The sequence below is a fragment of the Notechis scutatus genome, chromosome 12, assembly GCF_049901735.1.
Source record: "Notechis scutatus isolate UNSWTSFEM ecotype Mainland chromosome 12, rNotScu1.2, whole genome shotgun sequence".
Classification (NCBI taxonomy): Eukaryota; Metazoa; Chordata; class Lepidosauria; order Squamata; family Elapidae; genus Notechis; species Notechis scutatus.
The window spans coordinates 1,448,469-1,464,408 of NC_142020.1; the positions used below are offsets into that span (position 1 = coordinate 1,448,469).

The 15,940-nt window shown below is 53.4% G+C and overlaps 1 protein-coding gene across 1 annotated transcript in view; it reads right to left on the minus strand.

Moving 5' to 3' along the window:
- Positions 1–485: 485 nt before the first annotated feature.
- The window catches only part of COG7 (component of oligomeric golgi complex 7), a 29,149-nt gene continuing 13,694 nt past the window's right edge, over positions 486–15,940 (minus strand). Inside the window, exons 7-18 of the mRNA XM_087973099.1 lie at positions 15,387–15,509; positions 8,927–9,125; positions 6,780–6,907; positions 5,360–5,514; positions 4,869–4,985; positions 3,849–3,914; positions 3,504–3,687; positions 2,405–2,542; positions 2,193–2,276; positions 1,631–1,745; positions 1,341–1,484; positions 486–853 (exon numbers count right to left, since the gene is read on the minus strand). Coding sequence (XP_087829225.1) covers positions 687–853; positions 1,341–1,484; positions 1,631–1,745; positions 2,193–2,276; positions 2,405–2,542; positions 3,504–3,687; positions 3,849–3,914; positions 4,869–4,985; positions 5,360–5,514; positions 6,780–6,907; positions 8,927–9,125; positions 15,387–15,509 — 1,620 coding nt within the window. The 3' untranslated portion in view covers positions 486–686. The remainder of the gene's footprint in view (positions 854–1,340; positions 1,485–1,630; positions 1,746–2,192; positions 2,277–2,404; positions 2,543–3,503; positions 3,688–3,848; positions 3,915–4,868; positions 4,986–5,359; positions 5,515–6,779; positions 6,908–8,926; positions 9,126–15,386; positions 15,510–15,940) is intronic.

Below are 15,940 nucleotides of genomic sequence, written 5' to 3' on the forward strand. Positions count from 1 at the left end.
CTGGATTGCTCGGGAGGGAGGGAGGGAGGGAGGGAGGGAGGGAGGGAGGAAGGAAGGAAGGAAGGAAGGAAGGAAGGAAGGAAGGAAGGAAGGAAGGAAGGAAGGAAGGAAGGAAGGAAGGAAGGAAGAGTTTGGCTGGAAAGAATTTCACTCAGCCTCCTGTGGTTGCACCCTACGGACCGGTTCCTTGCATCACTCAGAGTCCCGGCCTCTGAGCATGAGGTCACCAGGGGCCCAGCTCCCAGCCAGCCCCCAGCAGAGAATGAGCAGCAGAGGAGCAACTGTCCACCTTCCTCACAACCATCCCTTAGTCTGGCCACTCTTAGCCATCCCGGTCAACTTCCGCGGGACCCTGGTTGAACCCCAATTCTGAGGCTGCCCCGGTCAGGACTCTCCCTCCCATCCCCCTGCCCTCGGACCCGATTCCACACGGAGGGCCCGGCTGGCTGCGATGCCCTTTTCGATCAGCTATCAGGAAGAGGCTCCTGTTTTGAAGAGGTTTATTTGAGTACTTACAAAACTTGTCTGAACGCACCCGAGGTTTCTCTGGCCTCTTTCCTCTCGCCCAAGGGAGAGAACTCTACCGGGCGGGGGACAGGGGGACCAGGCACTCCCCGGGGCCCTTGCAGTGTATCTCTGGCCAGGGGCAGCGATGGGGGCCCCTCTTGGGCCAAGGAACCCACAGCTCAATAGTCCAGGGCCCTCATGGCGGCAATTTTGCAAGCCAGGCGCCGGGGGAAATTTCTGGCCGCCTGCTTGTAATCCTCAGGCTTGGTCTTCAGGAGGCTCCCCGTGTTCTGCAGGGTCTTCGAAGGCTGGAGGCCCAAAGCGTCCATCACGTTGATTAAGTAATCTGTAAGAGGAACAAGCAGCATCTCGACCCCCAAACCGCCAGGAGAGGAAGGGAGGGGGCATTCCCATGACAACGGCCTCCCTGCGTCCAGCAGACGACGGAAGGAAGCCCCATCCAGCCTGGGGATGAGAGGCTGGAGGTGCTGGCTGCCCTTCACTTGAAAGGGTTAGGATGGCTTGCAATAAGGCTCTTAAGGGCTCGAAGGGAAGCCTCCCCCCGCCCCCCTTTTTAAATGCATCACTTGCATTTGAGATCCAGGGAGGCAGACCAGACAGGAAGATTCCCCCTGACCCTGGAGCCCAGGAGCCAGTCAGCTGCCTCCACACTGCAGATTCTCAGCTGGAAGCCGGGCGGCCTAAGGGCAGGGACGCTGGAATCTGGACTCGGAGCAGGGAGGGGGCTGGGTGGCCCTCATCAGGGCCCCGTCCGCACGCAGGGACCTAACCCGGGTATCTCCCCGCACACTTCAAGCATCCTCCCTCCTCACCAATATCCGTGGCCAGCTGCTTGGTGGAGTGCGGGGTGACCTCGGGGATCTGCAGGATGACCTCGCAGTACGTCTGCATCGTGGCCCTGGCAAGAGAGCCCAGCCAGTAGTCCGCCATGTTGTCCAGCTCGGGGACCTCGTCGCCTGGGAGAAAGAGGACCACAAGTGATGGTTGCCCCACAGCTACTTCTTCCTTCAGAGAGAGACAGTAGGGGGGCTGCCCATGTGAGCTGTCCTGCAGCTGCCTCTTTGGATGAAGGCCTCTCGCTGGCCTCGGGGCCCTTCCCCACCTGGTTCTGGAGGAAAGGGCAGCTTCCCAGCATGCAGGGCGAGCTCCAGGGCTGCGTCTTCCTGGGTCACGAAAGGCTCCAGGTGAAGAGGGAGGGACATGATGTATTGGCCGATCTACGAGGGAGGGAGGAGAGCAAGCGGTTAGGCAGCCCCAGCCTTCCACCGCAGAAAACGGGGTCACTCTGCTGATGTCCCCCACTTCTTTGGAGGCAGCCGGCGCATTCCTCTCCAGGGCACATCCTGAAGCCCAAGCGAGGGGACCAGCCAAGCCCCGCTGCAGCCTCTGGGTCACCCCGAGGTTTCTCCTTCCAGTTGCTCCCAGAACAACCCTCCCGACCCTGAGCTGCCTCGTCCATCCCAGGGCAGCCCTCCGAGGCGTCTCTGCTCTGGTTCTCCAAAGGAATCCATCCCTACTCCGAGGGGCCACAGCTCAGCAACCAAGGAAGCCCCTCCCCCTCCCAGGCTGCCCAGTCCCGCAAGCCGCCCTTTTCACAGCTGCCTCGGACGGAGAGCAGGAGCCCCGGAGAGCGCCTGCCTTTCCTGGGGGATCCCTCCACCTACGTTGCTGATGTACTCCAGAGGCGTGAGGCTGAAGTTGGGCAGGTCGTCGGTGAGAATCTCGCCGGCACTACTTGCGCTCCAGCTCTAAGTCAAGGACGAGCAGAAAGGCAGAGCCTGACGTGTCACGCAGAGCGGCCTTCCCCCTTTCCTCTCCCACAGTCCTTGTTCAAGGACTCTGAGGGGGCCCCTCCCCCCACCCCCTGGCTGCTGACCTCCATCTTGGCCACCAAGAGGAGCTGCTGCTTGATGCGGAGGAAAACCGAGTCGAAGGCCAGCTGGTGGGCCAGCTGGTTGAGGCGGGTGAAGGCGGAACGAGGCGCTGAGAGCAGATTGTGGCTCGTCCCCTTCTCCTGCAGTGGGGAGGGAGGGGGCAGTCAGGCCGGGCTCCCCCGCAACACCCCAATGAGTCCTCTCCCACCCCAGCATCAGCAGAGCAAGGGGGCTTCGTGGACGGGGATGGGGGCTGGAACATCCCCAGCAACCCTGAGGGGGACACCAGGGCAACGGGCGTGGCCTCGGAGCTCGTGAAGCCACAGGTGATGGCTGCGGCCGCCCTGCTTCCAGCTTGCCCATGGTCCTGGGCCGCTTCTCCCCTGAAGGGACCCCCAGGAGGAACCCACTGGAGACCCAGCCCGAGGCCATCAGGCCTATTCATTTCCACGGGAGGCAGCAGATGCTCAGCCCGGAGCCCGGAGGAGGGTCACCCTTATGGTACCCAACCTGTTTCTAGAAAAGAGGCGGGTGTGTGTGTGTGTGTGTGTGTGTGTGTGTGTGCGTCTGCCAGCGTCCTTGCAAAGGGCAGCGCCCACTGCGGAAAAGAGGGAAGAGCCTCCAAGGGCAGCTGGGCCAAAACCTCCGTGCTTCCATCCTGCCACGCCCACCTGAGGCACCGCCTCCTCCCCCACAGGCCAGCTGAGCGAGAGCAGGCGTGGATCTGTCTCCCTGGGAAATGCTCAGAGTAGGGTCAAACAGAGCCTCTTGCCCAGAGTAGCCTGAGGAGGAGGAGGAGGAGGAGGAGGAGGGGGTCCAACTCGCCCTGCCTTGATGCATTCTCTCCCCCCACCCCCACCCCTTCTCTAAGGCTGCCTGACAAACCAAACCAAACCGGCACAGAATGCTGGGAAAAGCAAGCAAGGCGACAGGGACTCCGAAGGGCCCAGGAAAAGCAAACACTCGCAGGGAGGGAGGGAGGGACCGTCCCCTCCGCCCCCTGCCGGACACACACTCAGAAAGCGGGGTGGGGTGGGGGTGGGGGGGGGTTGGGGGTTGGTAATCCAACAGCTCAGCCCCAGGTTGCTCCTCCGCGCCCACCTTGAGTGTGTAGAGGGTCTCCAGCAGGGCGGCGTACTCTGCCGGGCTCTCCTGCTGCAGGTAGCAGTACTCCTGCCAGGGGTTCTTCAGGTGGCTCTGCTTCTCTGGGCTGCGCTCCTGGAAGCCGCTCAGGCTGCAGGGACGGTAGGACTCCGAGAGGAACTTCCCTGCCGTGGAGAGGACCCTGCAAGCGGCAGACACGAAACGGCCTGAGCACCGAGGGCGCCCCCACAGCCGCCACCTTCAAAGCTCTGGGGGGGAAGGAGGCCCGGAAAGGAGCGCCACGCGCTGGTGGGAGACGGGCCCCACCCTGCGCCTTTCTGAAGAGCAGCTCAGGAGGCCCACCTGTTGGCCAGCTGCTGCTCAAGGTCCCCACACTGTCGCAGGAGCTCCCCACAGGTGGCGATTATCCTGCAGGGAAAGAGAGGCTGGTGGAACCGCTGCCCCAAAGCCCCCCCCTCCTCCCCCAGCCCTGGGGGAGCCCCACTCCTGAGTCTCTCTAGGAAGCAGCTCGTGAGTCCTCCAAAGCGGGCAATCCTCAGCGTACAGCTGCCCCCATTTAAGGACAGTCCGGAAGGATGAGCCCCTTGGAAAGGAGGCTCCACAACCTTAAAATGCTCCAGGCTGTTGCAAAACTCCGCCCTGCCACCCGCACTCCAGTACATGGTGGAAGTCGGGGCTGGAGGGTTCAGCTCCACTGCTGCACCCGCGGAAGGAGACCGCTTCCCTGCACAGAGGAGCAGGGCCCACCTCCTCCTGCAAGCCACCCTTCCAGCCAGCCCAGAGAGGGGAGGGGGCCAAAATCCAAGCGGAGAGCAGCAGCAGGGGTGCCTTGGGTGGGGCGGGGGGGGGAGGCTGAGAGGTCTGGCAGGGGCCACAAACAAATGCCTCTCCGCTCAGGGACTGAAAACCTTGAGCTACCTGAGGCCCAGGGAAACTCCACACTCCTCACCTGGGTCTCCCCTGGTTTAATGACCCCCACGAGATTACTAAGTGACCACAATGGGGTGTGCCAGGACTGTGGTCATTGGGACAAGCGGCCATGTGGGGACCGCACTCTGCTCAACGGCCAAAATTCAAATCCCAATTGTGGTCGTAATTCAAGGACTCCCTCTACGTAAAGGAAGCCTGGGCCTTAGTCTGCGCTTACAGCACCGAGCGTGGCTCACTTCCTTGAGGAATCTATTACTGTTTGCATGCTAGTGCCCCCCCCCCCCCCCCGGCACCTGCTCCTAGGGTGCAGCAGCAGCAGGTCCATTGAGATGGGGGGTTCATCAGGATCTGGCTCGGCTGAAACTCCCCCAGAAAAGCTCCCCTTTCGCCCCCTTTGCCTTTTGCACGCGGGGTGGGTGGGGTGTTTCTCACCGAATGGCACTCTGAAAAGCTGCCCAGTCTTCCTGGAAGTGGGAATCTGGCGGGAGGTCCTCCAGACGGCACTTCTTCCGGATGGACTGCAGGGCATTACTGAAGTCCGAGGCGTATCTAAGGGAGGGGTCCGAGATAAGAGCCCACCAGCAGCCGTGCGTGTGTGTGTGTGAGTGTGTGTGTGTGTCTGAATGCTGCCCAGGTGGGAAGGGAAGACCCAAGGGGACAAAGCCAATTCCTCCCCTAAGGCCAGGCTGCCTCCCTTCCGCATTGGGACCTGGGAGGGTGGGGAAGGGGCAGCAGGCGGGGCTGGTCATTGCCTCCTGTGGCCATGGGGAGCAGCGGAGTCCCACTCGCCTCCCAACCTGTTCTTCTCAGAGCAAAATTCTCCGCCCGCAACCCTCGCAGGGGTTGGGGGTGCTGAGAAAGCCCCACACACCCCCGGCCCAGAGGCTGGGTGCCAGGAGCTTTCTCCGTGGCCCAGGACTTACTTGCTGAAGAGGGCTTGCAGGGCCCCGAGGAGTCCACCCACGCCCAGCCCGTCGGTCAGCGTGAGGCAGTTGTCCACGGCCGCCAAGGCCAAGCCAAAGAGCTTGTTCACCGAGTGGCTCAGCTCCTGGACGCAGTCCATCACTTCCCCGTGTTCCTGCGCAGGACGCAAGGTCAGAGCTCACGGTCGCCACTCTGGAGCGGCAGGGCAGCCAGTCCGAACTGGGCGGGATTGGGATCAAGGCGGCAGCCATTTCCACTGGGGCCCTTCCACTCTGAAAGTTCAACTCTGTCTGCCGGGGCCCAGAGAACCTCCTGCCCGGCTGGAGCCCAGAAGACGCTTTCCAAGCCTGCAGGATGCGGCTGCTCTGAGGCTTTACAGAGGGAGCATCCTGCTAATCAACAGGCCCAATTTCTATGGGGAAATCTGGGGCTCCGGGACCCCCGAGACCGTTCTGCAGTTCCTGTCGCCTGAGCCAATGCCAGAAGTGGCCTTTTGAGATGGAAAACCCTTAAGCAAAAGCCTTTAACGGGGTTAAAAACCCCCAACTCAAGAGGACAAAATAAGAAATCCCGATGCCCCCCCTATGTGGAACCCAGTCCAGCCTATCACAGTCACCGTCCTCCCGTGATAACAAGGGCAGCACCCAGGCAGCTGTCTGAAGGGGGGGGCAGAGGGGGAGGCAGATGTTCTTTGCACTCTCTAAACCAGGGGTCTCCAACCTTGGCCACTTTAAGACTTGTGGACTTCAACTCCCAGAGTTCCTCAGCCAGCTTGCTGGCTGAGTCTGAAGTCCACAAGTCTTAAAGTGCCAAGGTGGAGACCCTTGCTCTGAATTTAAACTTTCTTTAGAAAGAGAAGATAAACGTCCCTCTCCATGCCCCCAAGCTTCTGAGCCGGCTCCAGGCCCTTCCTCCAGAAAAAGACAGGCCTGCCCTTCCCCCTCAAGGCATCCCAGGATGCCCCTGGTGAAGACCCCTTCCAGGCTGAGCTCAGCTTGGGGGCTTTTGCCATGAACAAACCCCACCAGCCTCGGGGACAGTCCCGCTTTGGCCAGGCTTCCTTCTCGTTGCTGTGTGTTTTAAGCTTACAAAGGCACCTCACCGGCTGTGCTCCTTCTCTTTCAGGCCCACCACACAGAACCAACCCTATGAAGCCAACGAAGGCCGGTTTTTACGAGCCTGGCAAGAAGCTCAAGGGAAGCCAAGCCCAGCAGCAGCCCCCTGGGAAGAGGCTCCGCCACCCGGGAAGGCTGAGAATGAGGCCGCTCGGCTGCAGAATCTTCCCTTTCGGAAGGATTCGGACTTCTGGAGCTCTGTCCAACACTTCAGGTGTCACAAAACCGGGCCGTCGGTCAACAATTGTGCGTGACGACTGCAGGATTTCTTTGGGGGGGGGGGGCAGCCCAGAAGGGATCTTACCAGAGGGACAGCGCTCATCTGGATGAGGAGATTCTCTTCCTCCAGGGCCCGGTACTGCAGCTGGAAGGGCTTGTAAGGGCTGAAGACGGCCTCCACCAGTTCGGCCACCTTCACCAGGTTGCACTCGCCTGAAAGCACAAGAGCGGACTCACAGTGGGGGGCTCCCCACCTGGCCTGCATCTCCCCCGCTTTGCCAGTTGCTCTTAGACTAAAATTAAATCTGGGGCGAGAGGAGAAGTTAAAAGGCCCAAATGGTGCTGGCAGACTCTCCTGCAAGCACAGGAGGGACCTCTCTGCTCCCCAAACTCTCCAAGGATCCTCCTCCGGACTCTGAAGGAAGGAAGGAAGGAAGGAAGGAAGGAAGGAAGGAAGGAAGGAAGGAAGGAAGGAAGGAAGGAAGGAAGGAAGGAAGGAGAAGGAAGGAAGGAAGGAAGGAAGGAAGGAAGGAAGGAGCCACAAAGCAGGGCAGGGGCTGCTGAGCTTCTTCTCTTTTAAAATAACAGGCACTAAACAGGCAAAATAACAGTCAGGGGTCGCCAACCTTTTGGGCCTCAGGGACCACCAAACTCATAATTTTAAATCCCAGGGACCACTAACCAGTTCTGTGGACGTGGCCTAATTTGTGGGTGTGGCTTGGTGGTCATGTGACTGGCTGGGCATGGCTTGTATGTAAATATTATAAATATTTATATAAACATTGAATTTTTTATAAAAAAAGAGCAACTTTTACCCAAAATCAGGCAAAGCAGGCAGGCAGATTGAGTTGCTCACAGAATCATTCAGTGATCTATCTATCTGCCATCGGCTAGCTCAGTCTGTCACATAACATTGCTTACAAGCAAACTCACAAAATTAACTCACAACACACCATGTATGTAAATATTGAATTTTTTATAAAAAAGAGCAACTTTTACCCAAAATCAGGCAAAGCAGGCAGGCAGATTGAGTTGCTCACAGAATCACAGATTCTTTCAGTGATCTATCTATCTGCCATCAGCTATCTGAGTCTGTCACATAAAATTTGCTTGCCGTGAGTCTGCACTGAATAATAGAACCTTCAGTCCTAAGGGAGGTTCGGCTGTGCTTAAAAGCAGAGCCAAAGATCTAAAGACTAGCTAGAAAGCAAAATATCTAACCATTTCCTGCTTTCTAGTTAATCTAAATCTCCCAGCACAGCAGAACAGCTGATTGTTGGAAAAAGGAAAAATAGCAATTTAGCAGGCAAGTTTGCCAGGTAAGGAGTGAGTGGGCGGGGAGGGTTCCCACGGGCCATGTGGGTGGCGCAGCCTTGAGTTTAAGCAGCCTGGATTAATTGCTTTGGAGGGTGCTCTGGGGTGACATTTCTCTGCGGCCCACCAAAATTTTCTGTGGCCCACCGGTTGGCGACCGCTGTACTAAAGCAGGGGTCTCCAACCTTGGCAACTTTAAGAATTCTGAGAGTTGAAGTCCACAAGTCTTAAAGTTGCCAAGGTTGGAGTCCCCTGTATTAAAGAACACAAAGAAAGTGCTTTATGTATTTACTCTGGAAAAAGTATATTTTAGAATTAAATCCTTCCACCACTAATTAAATAAAAAGCAACACAGCAGCAGTAAAGGTATAGACCTTTACTGCTGCTGTGTTGCTTTTTATTTAATTAGCAGGGAGGGTGAAAACTTGAGACATCACCCCCACCCCATACAGCTACTCTGTCTCCTCCAGGAAAGGCCTGCAGGCAGCCTGGAAGGGCTCACGTTTCTTTCTCTTTGGGTGGGGGTGGGGGTGGAGTGTCATTCCCCCTCGTAGCCCAGAGGGCAGCTCCCCACCAAGTGGGGGCATTTCCCACCTGCCCTCTGTGACCGTGAGAAGAGACGAGGCTAAGGGGGAAGGAGAGGCTGAGCTCACCTTTACAGGAATCAAAAGTGCTGGGGAGTATTTACTCACAATAGAATGCAAATTGTTCCGCTTTGGCAAACACTTTAAACACTGTGTCAATACTGCTCACTCAAGTCAAACAAAGCTTGGTACAAGGATTATGTAAAAACTGCAATAAAGATAGTCAATGCAATGCTAACAAGTTGTGTTCCTATAAAAAAAACCTGTAGAAAAAGGACCAAAAAACCCCCCATAAAAGCCGCTTGGGCAGGGTGTCCAAGCGCCAAGGACTTACCCAGGCTGGGCAGCATCGCGGCCTCCAGCCCGTGTGCAAAGTAGATGGTGGTGCCATAGAGGCCCAGGAGCTGGCTCAGCTTGCTCTCAGGGCTGCAGCGCTCCATGGCAGCAGTGAGGCAGGTGGGCAGGGAGGGCGCCAGTGCACCCAGCACCTGCAGCAGCAGGACGGTCACCACCTGGTGGGGGTTCTGGAAAATCTGCGGGAGGAAGGGAGGGAGGTAGGGAGGTAGGAACAGGCCTGGAGGCTTGGCCAGAGGCCCTGAACGCAGGCCCAGGCGAGAGTAGAAGGCTGGGAAGACATGGAGACCGTCCAGGCCACCGACTGCAGCCAGCAAACTCGTTTCTAGAACTGGGCGCCAGACTCTTTTTTTTTTTTTACACCTTTTATGTGGCTTTGGAAAATGTTCTGAATATAGAACGCAACTTGAATAGCTTCATATAGCCTTGAATCGTTCTAGTCTGCGTATTTATTCAGCTGACCCTTGTCTGGAAAACCTCTGCCAGCATCTTCTCCTACAACTTGGCCCTCAACACCAATAAGACCAAGGAGCTTATAGTGGACTATAGAAGGAACAGATCAGACATCCAGCTCTTGGTTATCAATGGAGACCAAGTGGAGCAAGTGGTCAGTATTAAGTTTCTGGGTGTTACCCTAAAAGAGGACCTGACCTGGGGGGGCTCACATTGCAGCCCTGGTCAAAAGGGCCCAGCAGAGATTAGGCTACCTGAGGCTTCTCATGAAACAACAAAGGAATGAAAAACTGCTGGTGACCTTCTACCGCTGCACCATAGAGAGTATTTTAACTTACTGCATCTCTGTATGGTTTGCCAATTGCACCGGGGCAGATAGGATGTCACTCCAGAGGGTTAATGTCTTTGCCCAGAGGATCATGGGTTGCCCTCTCCCCTCTTTGGAAGAGCTTTATAGCTCCCGCTGCCTTAAGAAAGCTCAAAACATTCTTAAAGATCCATCTCATCCTGGGAACCCTTTTTTTGAACTATTACCATCTGGCAGACGGCACAGGACAATAATAAAAACAAGGACAAACAGGCTGAAAAACAGGGCAGTAGCTCTGTTGAATTCTACTGTATAATAATGCAATATTAAGGCAATATCAGAGGTTTTCAATTCAATGTATAGAATGTGAAGTAGGTGTGTTTGTGTTTATTTTCATAGTCATAAATTGTATACTGAAGATGGCATTTAATTTCATTGTACGAGGTGCAATGACACTACTCAACTCAACTCAACTCAAAACTCAACTCAACTCCACGTCTGCTCCTCTGTGTGTGCAGCATCGCAGCTATGCCAAAAGCGACTCCAGCTCTGAGCTGCCACAGGCCGAGACGAATCCCACCTCAGGTCTGGTAGAGGAACAGGCCTGGGACTCCACGGAAGCCGAGGGCCCAGCGCTCTGCCCCAGACGGTGATAGGAAGAGGGTGGCAGGGGATGACAGCACTGCTGGACGGGCCTTAGAGAGCCAGCAAACTCCAAGCGCAGCCATTAAGCCCACCGCAGTGATTTTTCCGCCCCTCTCCTCTCCATCTGCAGGAGTCAGCAAGGAGGGTCCTCCAGGCCAGAGGCTCCATGCAGGGCACAGGGATGGCTCATGAATCAGGAAGTCTTGCAAGGCAAAGGGGAAGAACCTTCTCTCAAAGGAAACTGGGCAAAAGGCCTTTAAAATGGATTAGTCAGCAACACCCAATTATACCAAAAAGAGGGGCTAAGCCTCTAACATCCCCCTCCCCCCTTAAAAATGTACATTCTCCTGGTCAGTCAAGATTGGATCCTAAGGCAGCCTTCAATTAAAATCTACTCATGAGACATGCCAGGTAGAGAAGTGGGGGAGCCATTGGGCTGCACCCCTCTTTCCCTCTTGTGCATTTGTTAAGCACAACCAATTCCTGCATTACGTTGTTGGAAAACGTAATCAAAGCCTGAAACCCCTTTTGGAACTACGGGAAGGCTCCTGCCCACCTTCTTGCAACCCACTTCCTGCCAAAAGAGGACCCTCTTAAAGCAGCCAACCCTGGCCCAGGTCTCTTCTGCTCCTTCTCCAAATGAGCCAGGCGCTAGATGGCTACCCTGCAGCTAACAGGCCGGTCTCCAACCTTGGCCACTTTAAGACTTGTGGACTTCAACTCCCAGAATTCCTCAGCCAGCTTTGCTCTTGTTCAGGAAGATAGGGGTAAAGGATGGGGTGTGCAGGCAGCACCCAAATTCCACAACAGGGGGAAGCAATGGATGTAATCCTTATCATTGGACCTTCTCGGTTGACTTGTGTATTTATTTATTTATTTTATTTTATTTATTTATTTTATTTGTCAATTGCTTACAAGATAATAAATAGGTATAAGTATAAACATAGTTATGAATACATGAAATGGGTACATATAAGAAAAATAAAAGAAACAAAAGGACAAGGACGGTAGGCACGTTGGTGCGCTTATGCACGTCCCCTACAGACTTCTTAGGAAAGGGGTGAGGTCAATAGGAAAGGGGTGAGACAGTCTAAGATTAAAGTTTTTGGGGTTTGGGGAAGAAACCACAGTCAGGTAGAGTATTCCAAACATTGACCACTCTGTTGCTGAAGTCGTATTTCCTGCAATAAAGTTTACCTTGAGTCTGTATCTATTGTGTGCTCTTGTGTTGTAATGGTTTGAAGCTGAAGTATTCATTGACAGGTAGGACATTGCAATGTATGATTTTATATACTATACTTAGATCGGACCGAAGGCGGCGTAGTTCTGAGTCTTCCAGGTCTAGAATTTCAAGTCTGGTGGCATAAGCTATTCTGCAACGAGTAGAGGAGTGGAGAACTCTTCTTGTGAAATATTTCTGGACTTTCTCAACTGTGCTAGTATGAGATATGTAATGTGGGTTCCAGACTGATGAGCTGTATTCGAGTATTGGTCTAGCAAATGTTTTGTATGCTCTAGTTAGTAGTGTGATATTACCAGAGAAAAAGCTACGTAAGATTAGGTTAACAACTCTTAACGCCTTTTTGGCTATGTAGTTACAGTGGGCTCTAGCACTTAGATCATTTGAGATTTCAGACCGTAATCTTCAAAACTATAAAGATGGACACCCAATAACTGAGATAATAGGAATTGCTTTAATGGAGCTTGGATTATTTGTTGCATTTTGCAGTGCTCCGAGTCTTACATTGCTATAATTAAGATTAAAACAAAAACAAAAAAGGCACATGGGCATCTGTATGAGAAAGCCATGCATGGAGCTGCTGGTGCCCTAGCTGCTTTGGTTACAGGAAGAGAAAGACCCGGACACATTTTAGGGAAGATTTTACGTCAGATTGTTTCAAGGAGGGATCTATTCGGGAAGGCTTAAAAGCCATTGCCTCTTGATCCCACCTGTGCAGCACCGAAAACAGTAATGCAAAACGCTTCTACAATTCTGTGGCTTTTCCTGATTGACTGCAAAGGTGCATCTGAATCACAGAAATTTTAAGGTGTTTATTGAAGACTTTGGACCTTGTAAAATTCCATGAACTAGGCAAGCAGACTTTTTTTTAACCATAAAAAAACTCATTAGGCCTATGCTTCAGGGGTGACTTATCAGCAAGAAAGATGATAAAAATTGATAAGCCCACTGCACATTTCCGCATCGGTCCCAGAATATCCTCGTTCTGAAGCTACTAATTCCTTTTTTTTGAAATTAGCACATTTTGAAATGAAGCTCAGTTTTCCATACTGAGCTTCAGGGCAGAATAGAAAAGGAGAAGGAGGCAAAAGGAGAAAATGTGCTAGGTGTGTCAAGAAAGCAACAGACTACACAAAGCCCTACCTGTTTTCAAAAATTCCATTTTTAATGTCAATGTTTCTTTCATCATTAATCTTAAAAGTATGTAATGAACTTGTCAGCCTAGGGGATAGATGGACCAGGAAACTGACTCTACAAAACAACTTGAGCTACCCTCTTTGGGGTAACAGAATCTTGCAAACCTCCCATCATTTTCCTCCCCTCCGGGAGCATGGGGGGACCCAGCCTGAGCCTCTTCCTCAGACCTTCCTGAGCTCAATGCAGCTTCTTCTGCACCTGCAACCTTTAAAATGTGTGGACTTCCATGGCTGGGGATTCTGGGAATTGAAGTCCATGGATCTTCAAGTTGGTGAGATTAAGAAGAACAGTGCCCTAATGGTTTCTGGGTGCCTTCTGCAAGGTGATCTCCCTACAGCACTACATCAAACTCCCCTGGCATTTATATTTAGCCATATTCCTGTGCAAATCTCTGATAAGAAATCTGAACAATCATTACATCCCATCTAGCATTTTTACAGTGCTTCCGTTTTTCCCATGACTAATGAAAAATGTTGGTAGGTACAGAGTAGTTGCAATCAATGTCACCTTGTAGGGCTGGACTTCTTCGTTAATGGTCTCTAAATACAGGTTTAGATGATTCTAGGGGGGAAAAACCCAGAATGAGTTGTCCCAAAGGTACTTTTTCAGGAGGCAACTGGACTTTCTTGCTTTTCTTTGAAGACATTTTGCTTCTCATTCAAGAAGCTTCTTCAGCTCTGACTGGATGGTGGGGAATGGAAGGATTTATATTATTTTCAGGCAGCTGGTCATTTGCATTCTTTTAGAGATTCGTTGAGGCCATCTGTGTCCTCAGGGTCACCTAATTGGTGCAAATGGGTGTGGTGCCTTCTTGGAACTGCTGAAAGGACTGTGCGGTAGACTGGGGATGGATGATGTCATATCTCTCCCCCCAAACCTCCAAGTGGCCTCTACAGGTCTCTAAAAGGATGCAAATGACCAGTCCTGTCAGAGCTGAAGAAGCTTCTTGGATGAGAAGAAAAGCGTTTTTTAAAGAAAAACTAGAAAGTCCAGTTGCTTCTGGAAAAAGCACCTTTGGGACAACCAATGACCTGGAGGACTGAGAATCACCCCAGACAGAATGAGCTGTCAGTACGAGAAAAGCAGATGTGGTGAGAGAAGTGGGTGATCACCAATGAGTTCCCACCCACCCACTTCCTGCAGAAAACAATAATCCTCCTTTTGAGATATGACAGGTGGGTGGAGAGAAAAGGTCTAGCAGAAGGAAACAGCTGGAGAAACAAAGATGACCACATCCCAAACCAAGCAGGGAGACCCTCTGGTCACTGTCCGAGGGGTACCAGGCCTCTTAATGAGGGATGAGCTTCACTTAAATCCTGCACGGAAGAATTTCTGTTTTCTTGTCAGAAGGAGCCTGCTCTGCGCCCGTTCGTGGCTTTACTCGCAGCTGAGGCCGCCTCATCGGCCACAAGGAAGCCGAGACGGGTTCTTGGGAAAGGGCCCAGGGGCAGCTCAGACTGTCAAGGGAGCAAGATCAGCCCGAGATGGCAGGCAAGCTCCTTCCAGGCCTCCCCAGAGATAAGCATCAGTTCTCCCCTTCACGGATGAAAGCCTCGGGACCTAATCGACCAAGCTGGCCGCTGCTTCCCCAAACTCCAGCAAACCAGTTTGCCAGCAGGGAACCCAGTCCTTTTCTGCTGCTGGGGGTGGGGGTGGGGGAGGCAACAGATCCCCTGCTGCAGTCTGGGACAGACCAGGGATGCACAGCTCCTCTGCCACCAGGGTTATATTGGGTGTCTGCCCACCAGCTCTGGTCACACACAGAAACACACACAGGCCACAGAAAAGGCACCAGAGCTAAAGGGCAGAGATATAGGAAAGCTCCACTCCAACACAGAAATCAAACAAGGTTAAAGCAAGACATCGGGCCATTTGCGGAGAGTTGCCAAAGATTCAACTGAGCATTTCCAAGCCGTTCAGGGATCCAGAGGGATTATCACCTGTCATCTTGGACAAGCAACAGTGACTGGGCCTCATAACTGTGGCAGAGTCTTTGGCATCTCAAAGAACAGCGGAGTTATTGCAGCATAAGCTTTTAGGGATCAAATACTGCCAATAATAATCAAGTATTAATTGAACGAGACTTCAGCTCTGGGCAGAAACCTGCCTCTATATACCAGGCGATGGTTACATGGATATCTAATTCTCTATCACACTTCAGGTTCATGCAACCACAGATCAGTGGCATCTGTTTGGGGAACGGGGAGCATAAGGGAAGCGGTTTGCCAATAATTAGTTTACATTGCAAACCCTTTTTATGTAAAGAATCATAAACGGTTTAATCTTGCAAGGAAAGTTCCTGCGGCACTAAATCCAGTCGAGCTACAATGGTTATTAAGGAAACCCTCAGGCTGATGGGGGCACAACATCAGGTGAGGCCAGAATCTGGAGCTTTGCAAGTTCTGGTCAGGTTGACTGAGCAATCTGGCCACATTTCAAGGAGATGGAGGAAGAGATAGAGCTGCAGGGATGCCTGAGGAGGGAAACAGCACCTGCTGGCCTCTGCTGCCTGGGCGGGGAGAGACTGGGCTCCTCCTGAGCACCAGCGTAGGAGGCCCTGGACCCCACAGAACCCTCCCCTCCCCAGCATGGCTGTACCTGCGTGGCCCACTGCAGCTGTGTGTGCCACGTCCCCAGCAGCACTTCGTAGAGCTCTGCCAACTGCCGATCCAGGAGGAGGTCTGACTGGCACAGATCCTGCCACGCTGCCATTAGCTGCACCTGGGAGCAAGGAAGAGGGTCAGGATCACAGCCAGGGTGAAGTTATTTGGGGTGTCACCGAGACAATGTTTGCTCTTGCCAAGAAGCATAGAAAATGGGGGGGGGGGGAACTGGAGGAAAGAGACCCCACTGTCAGGTAGGCTCCAGACTTGTGCTTATTTAACTGTGCAGGGCCCGGGTCACAAGGCTGCCCTACGAACTGGACTCCTCTTTGGGGAGAAGTTGATAAACCACATCCAGCAATTCTAGAGACCATCATCCACATTACAACCTCTGTCCTCCGACTGACTCGTAAACCCCCTGGGGATTAAGCAGCGTCCTCGGAGCCATCTGTGAACCCATCACAGCAGCTCTTGGGCCCCCGTGGATTTCTGAAGCCAAACCGCTGCCTGAAGCAGCCCCTGAGTCTTCTCCTGTGGCCCCACCTGGCC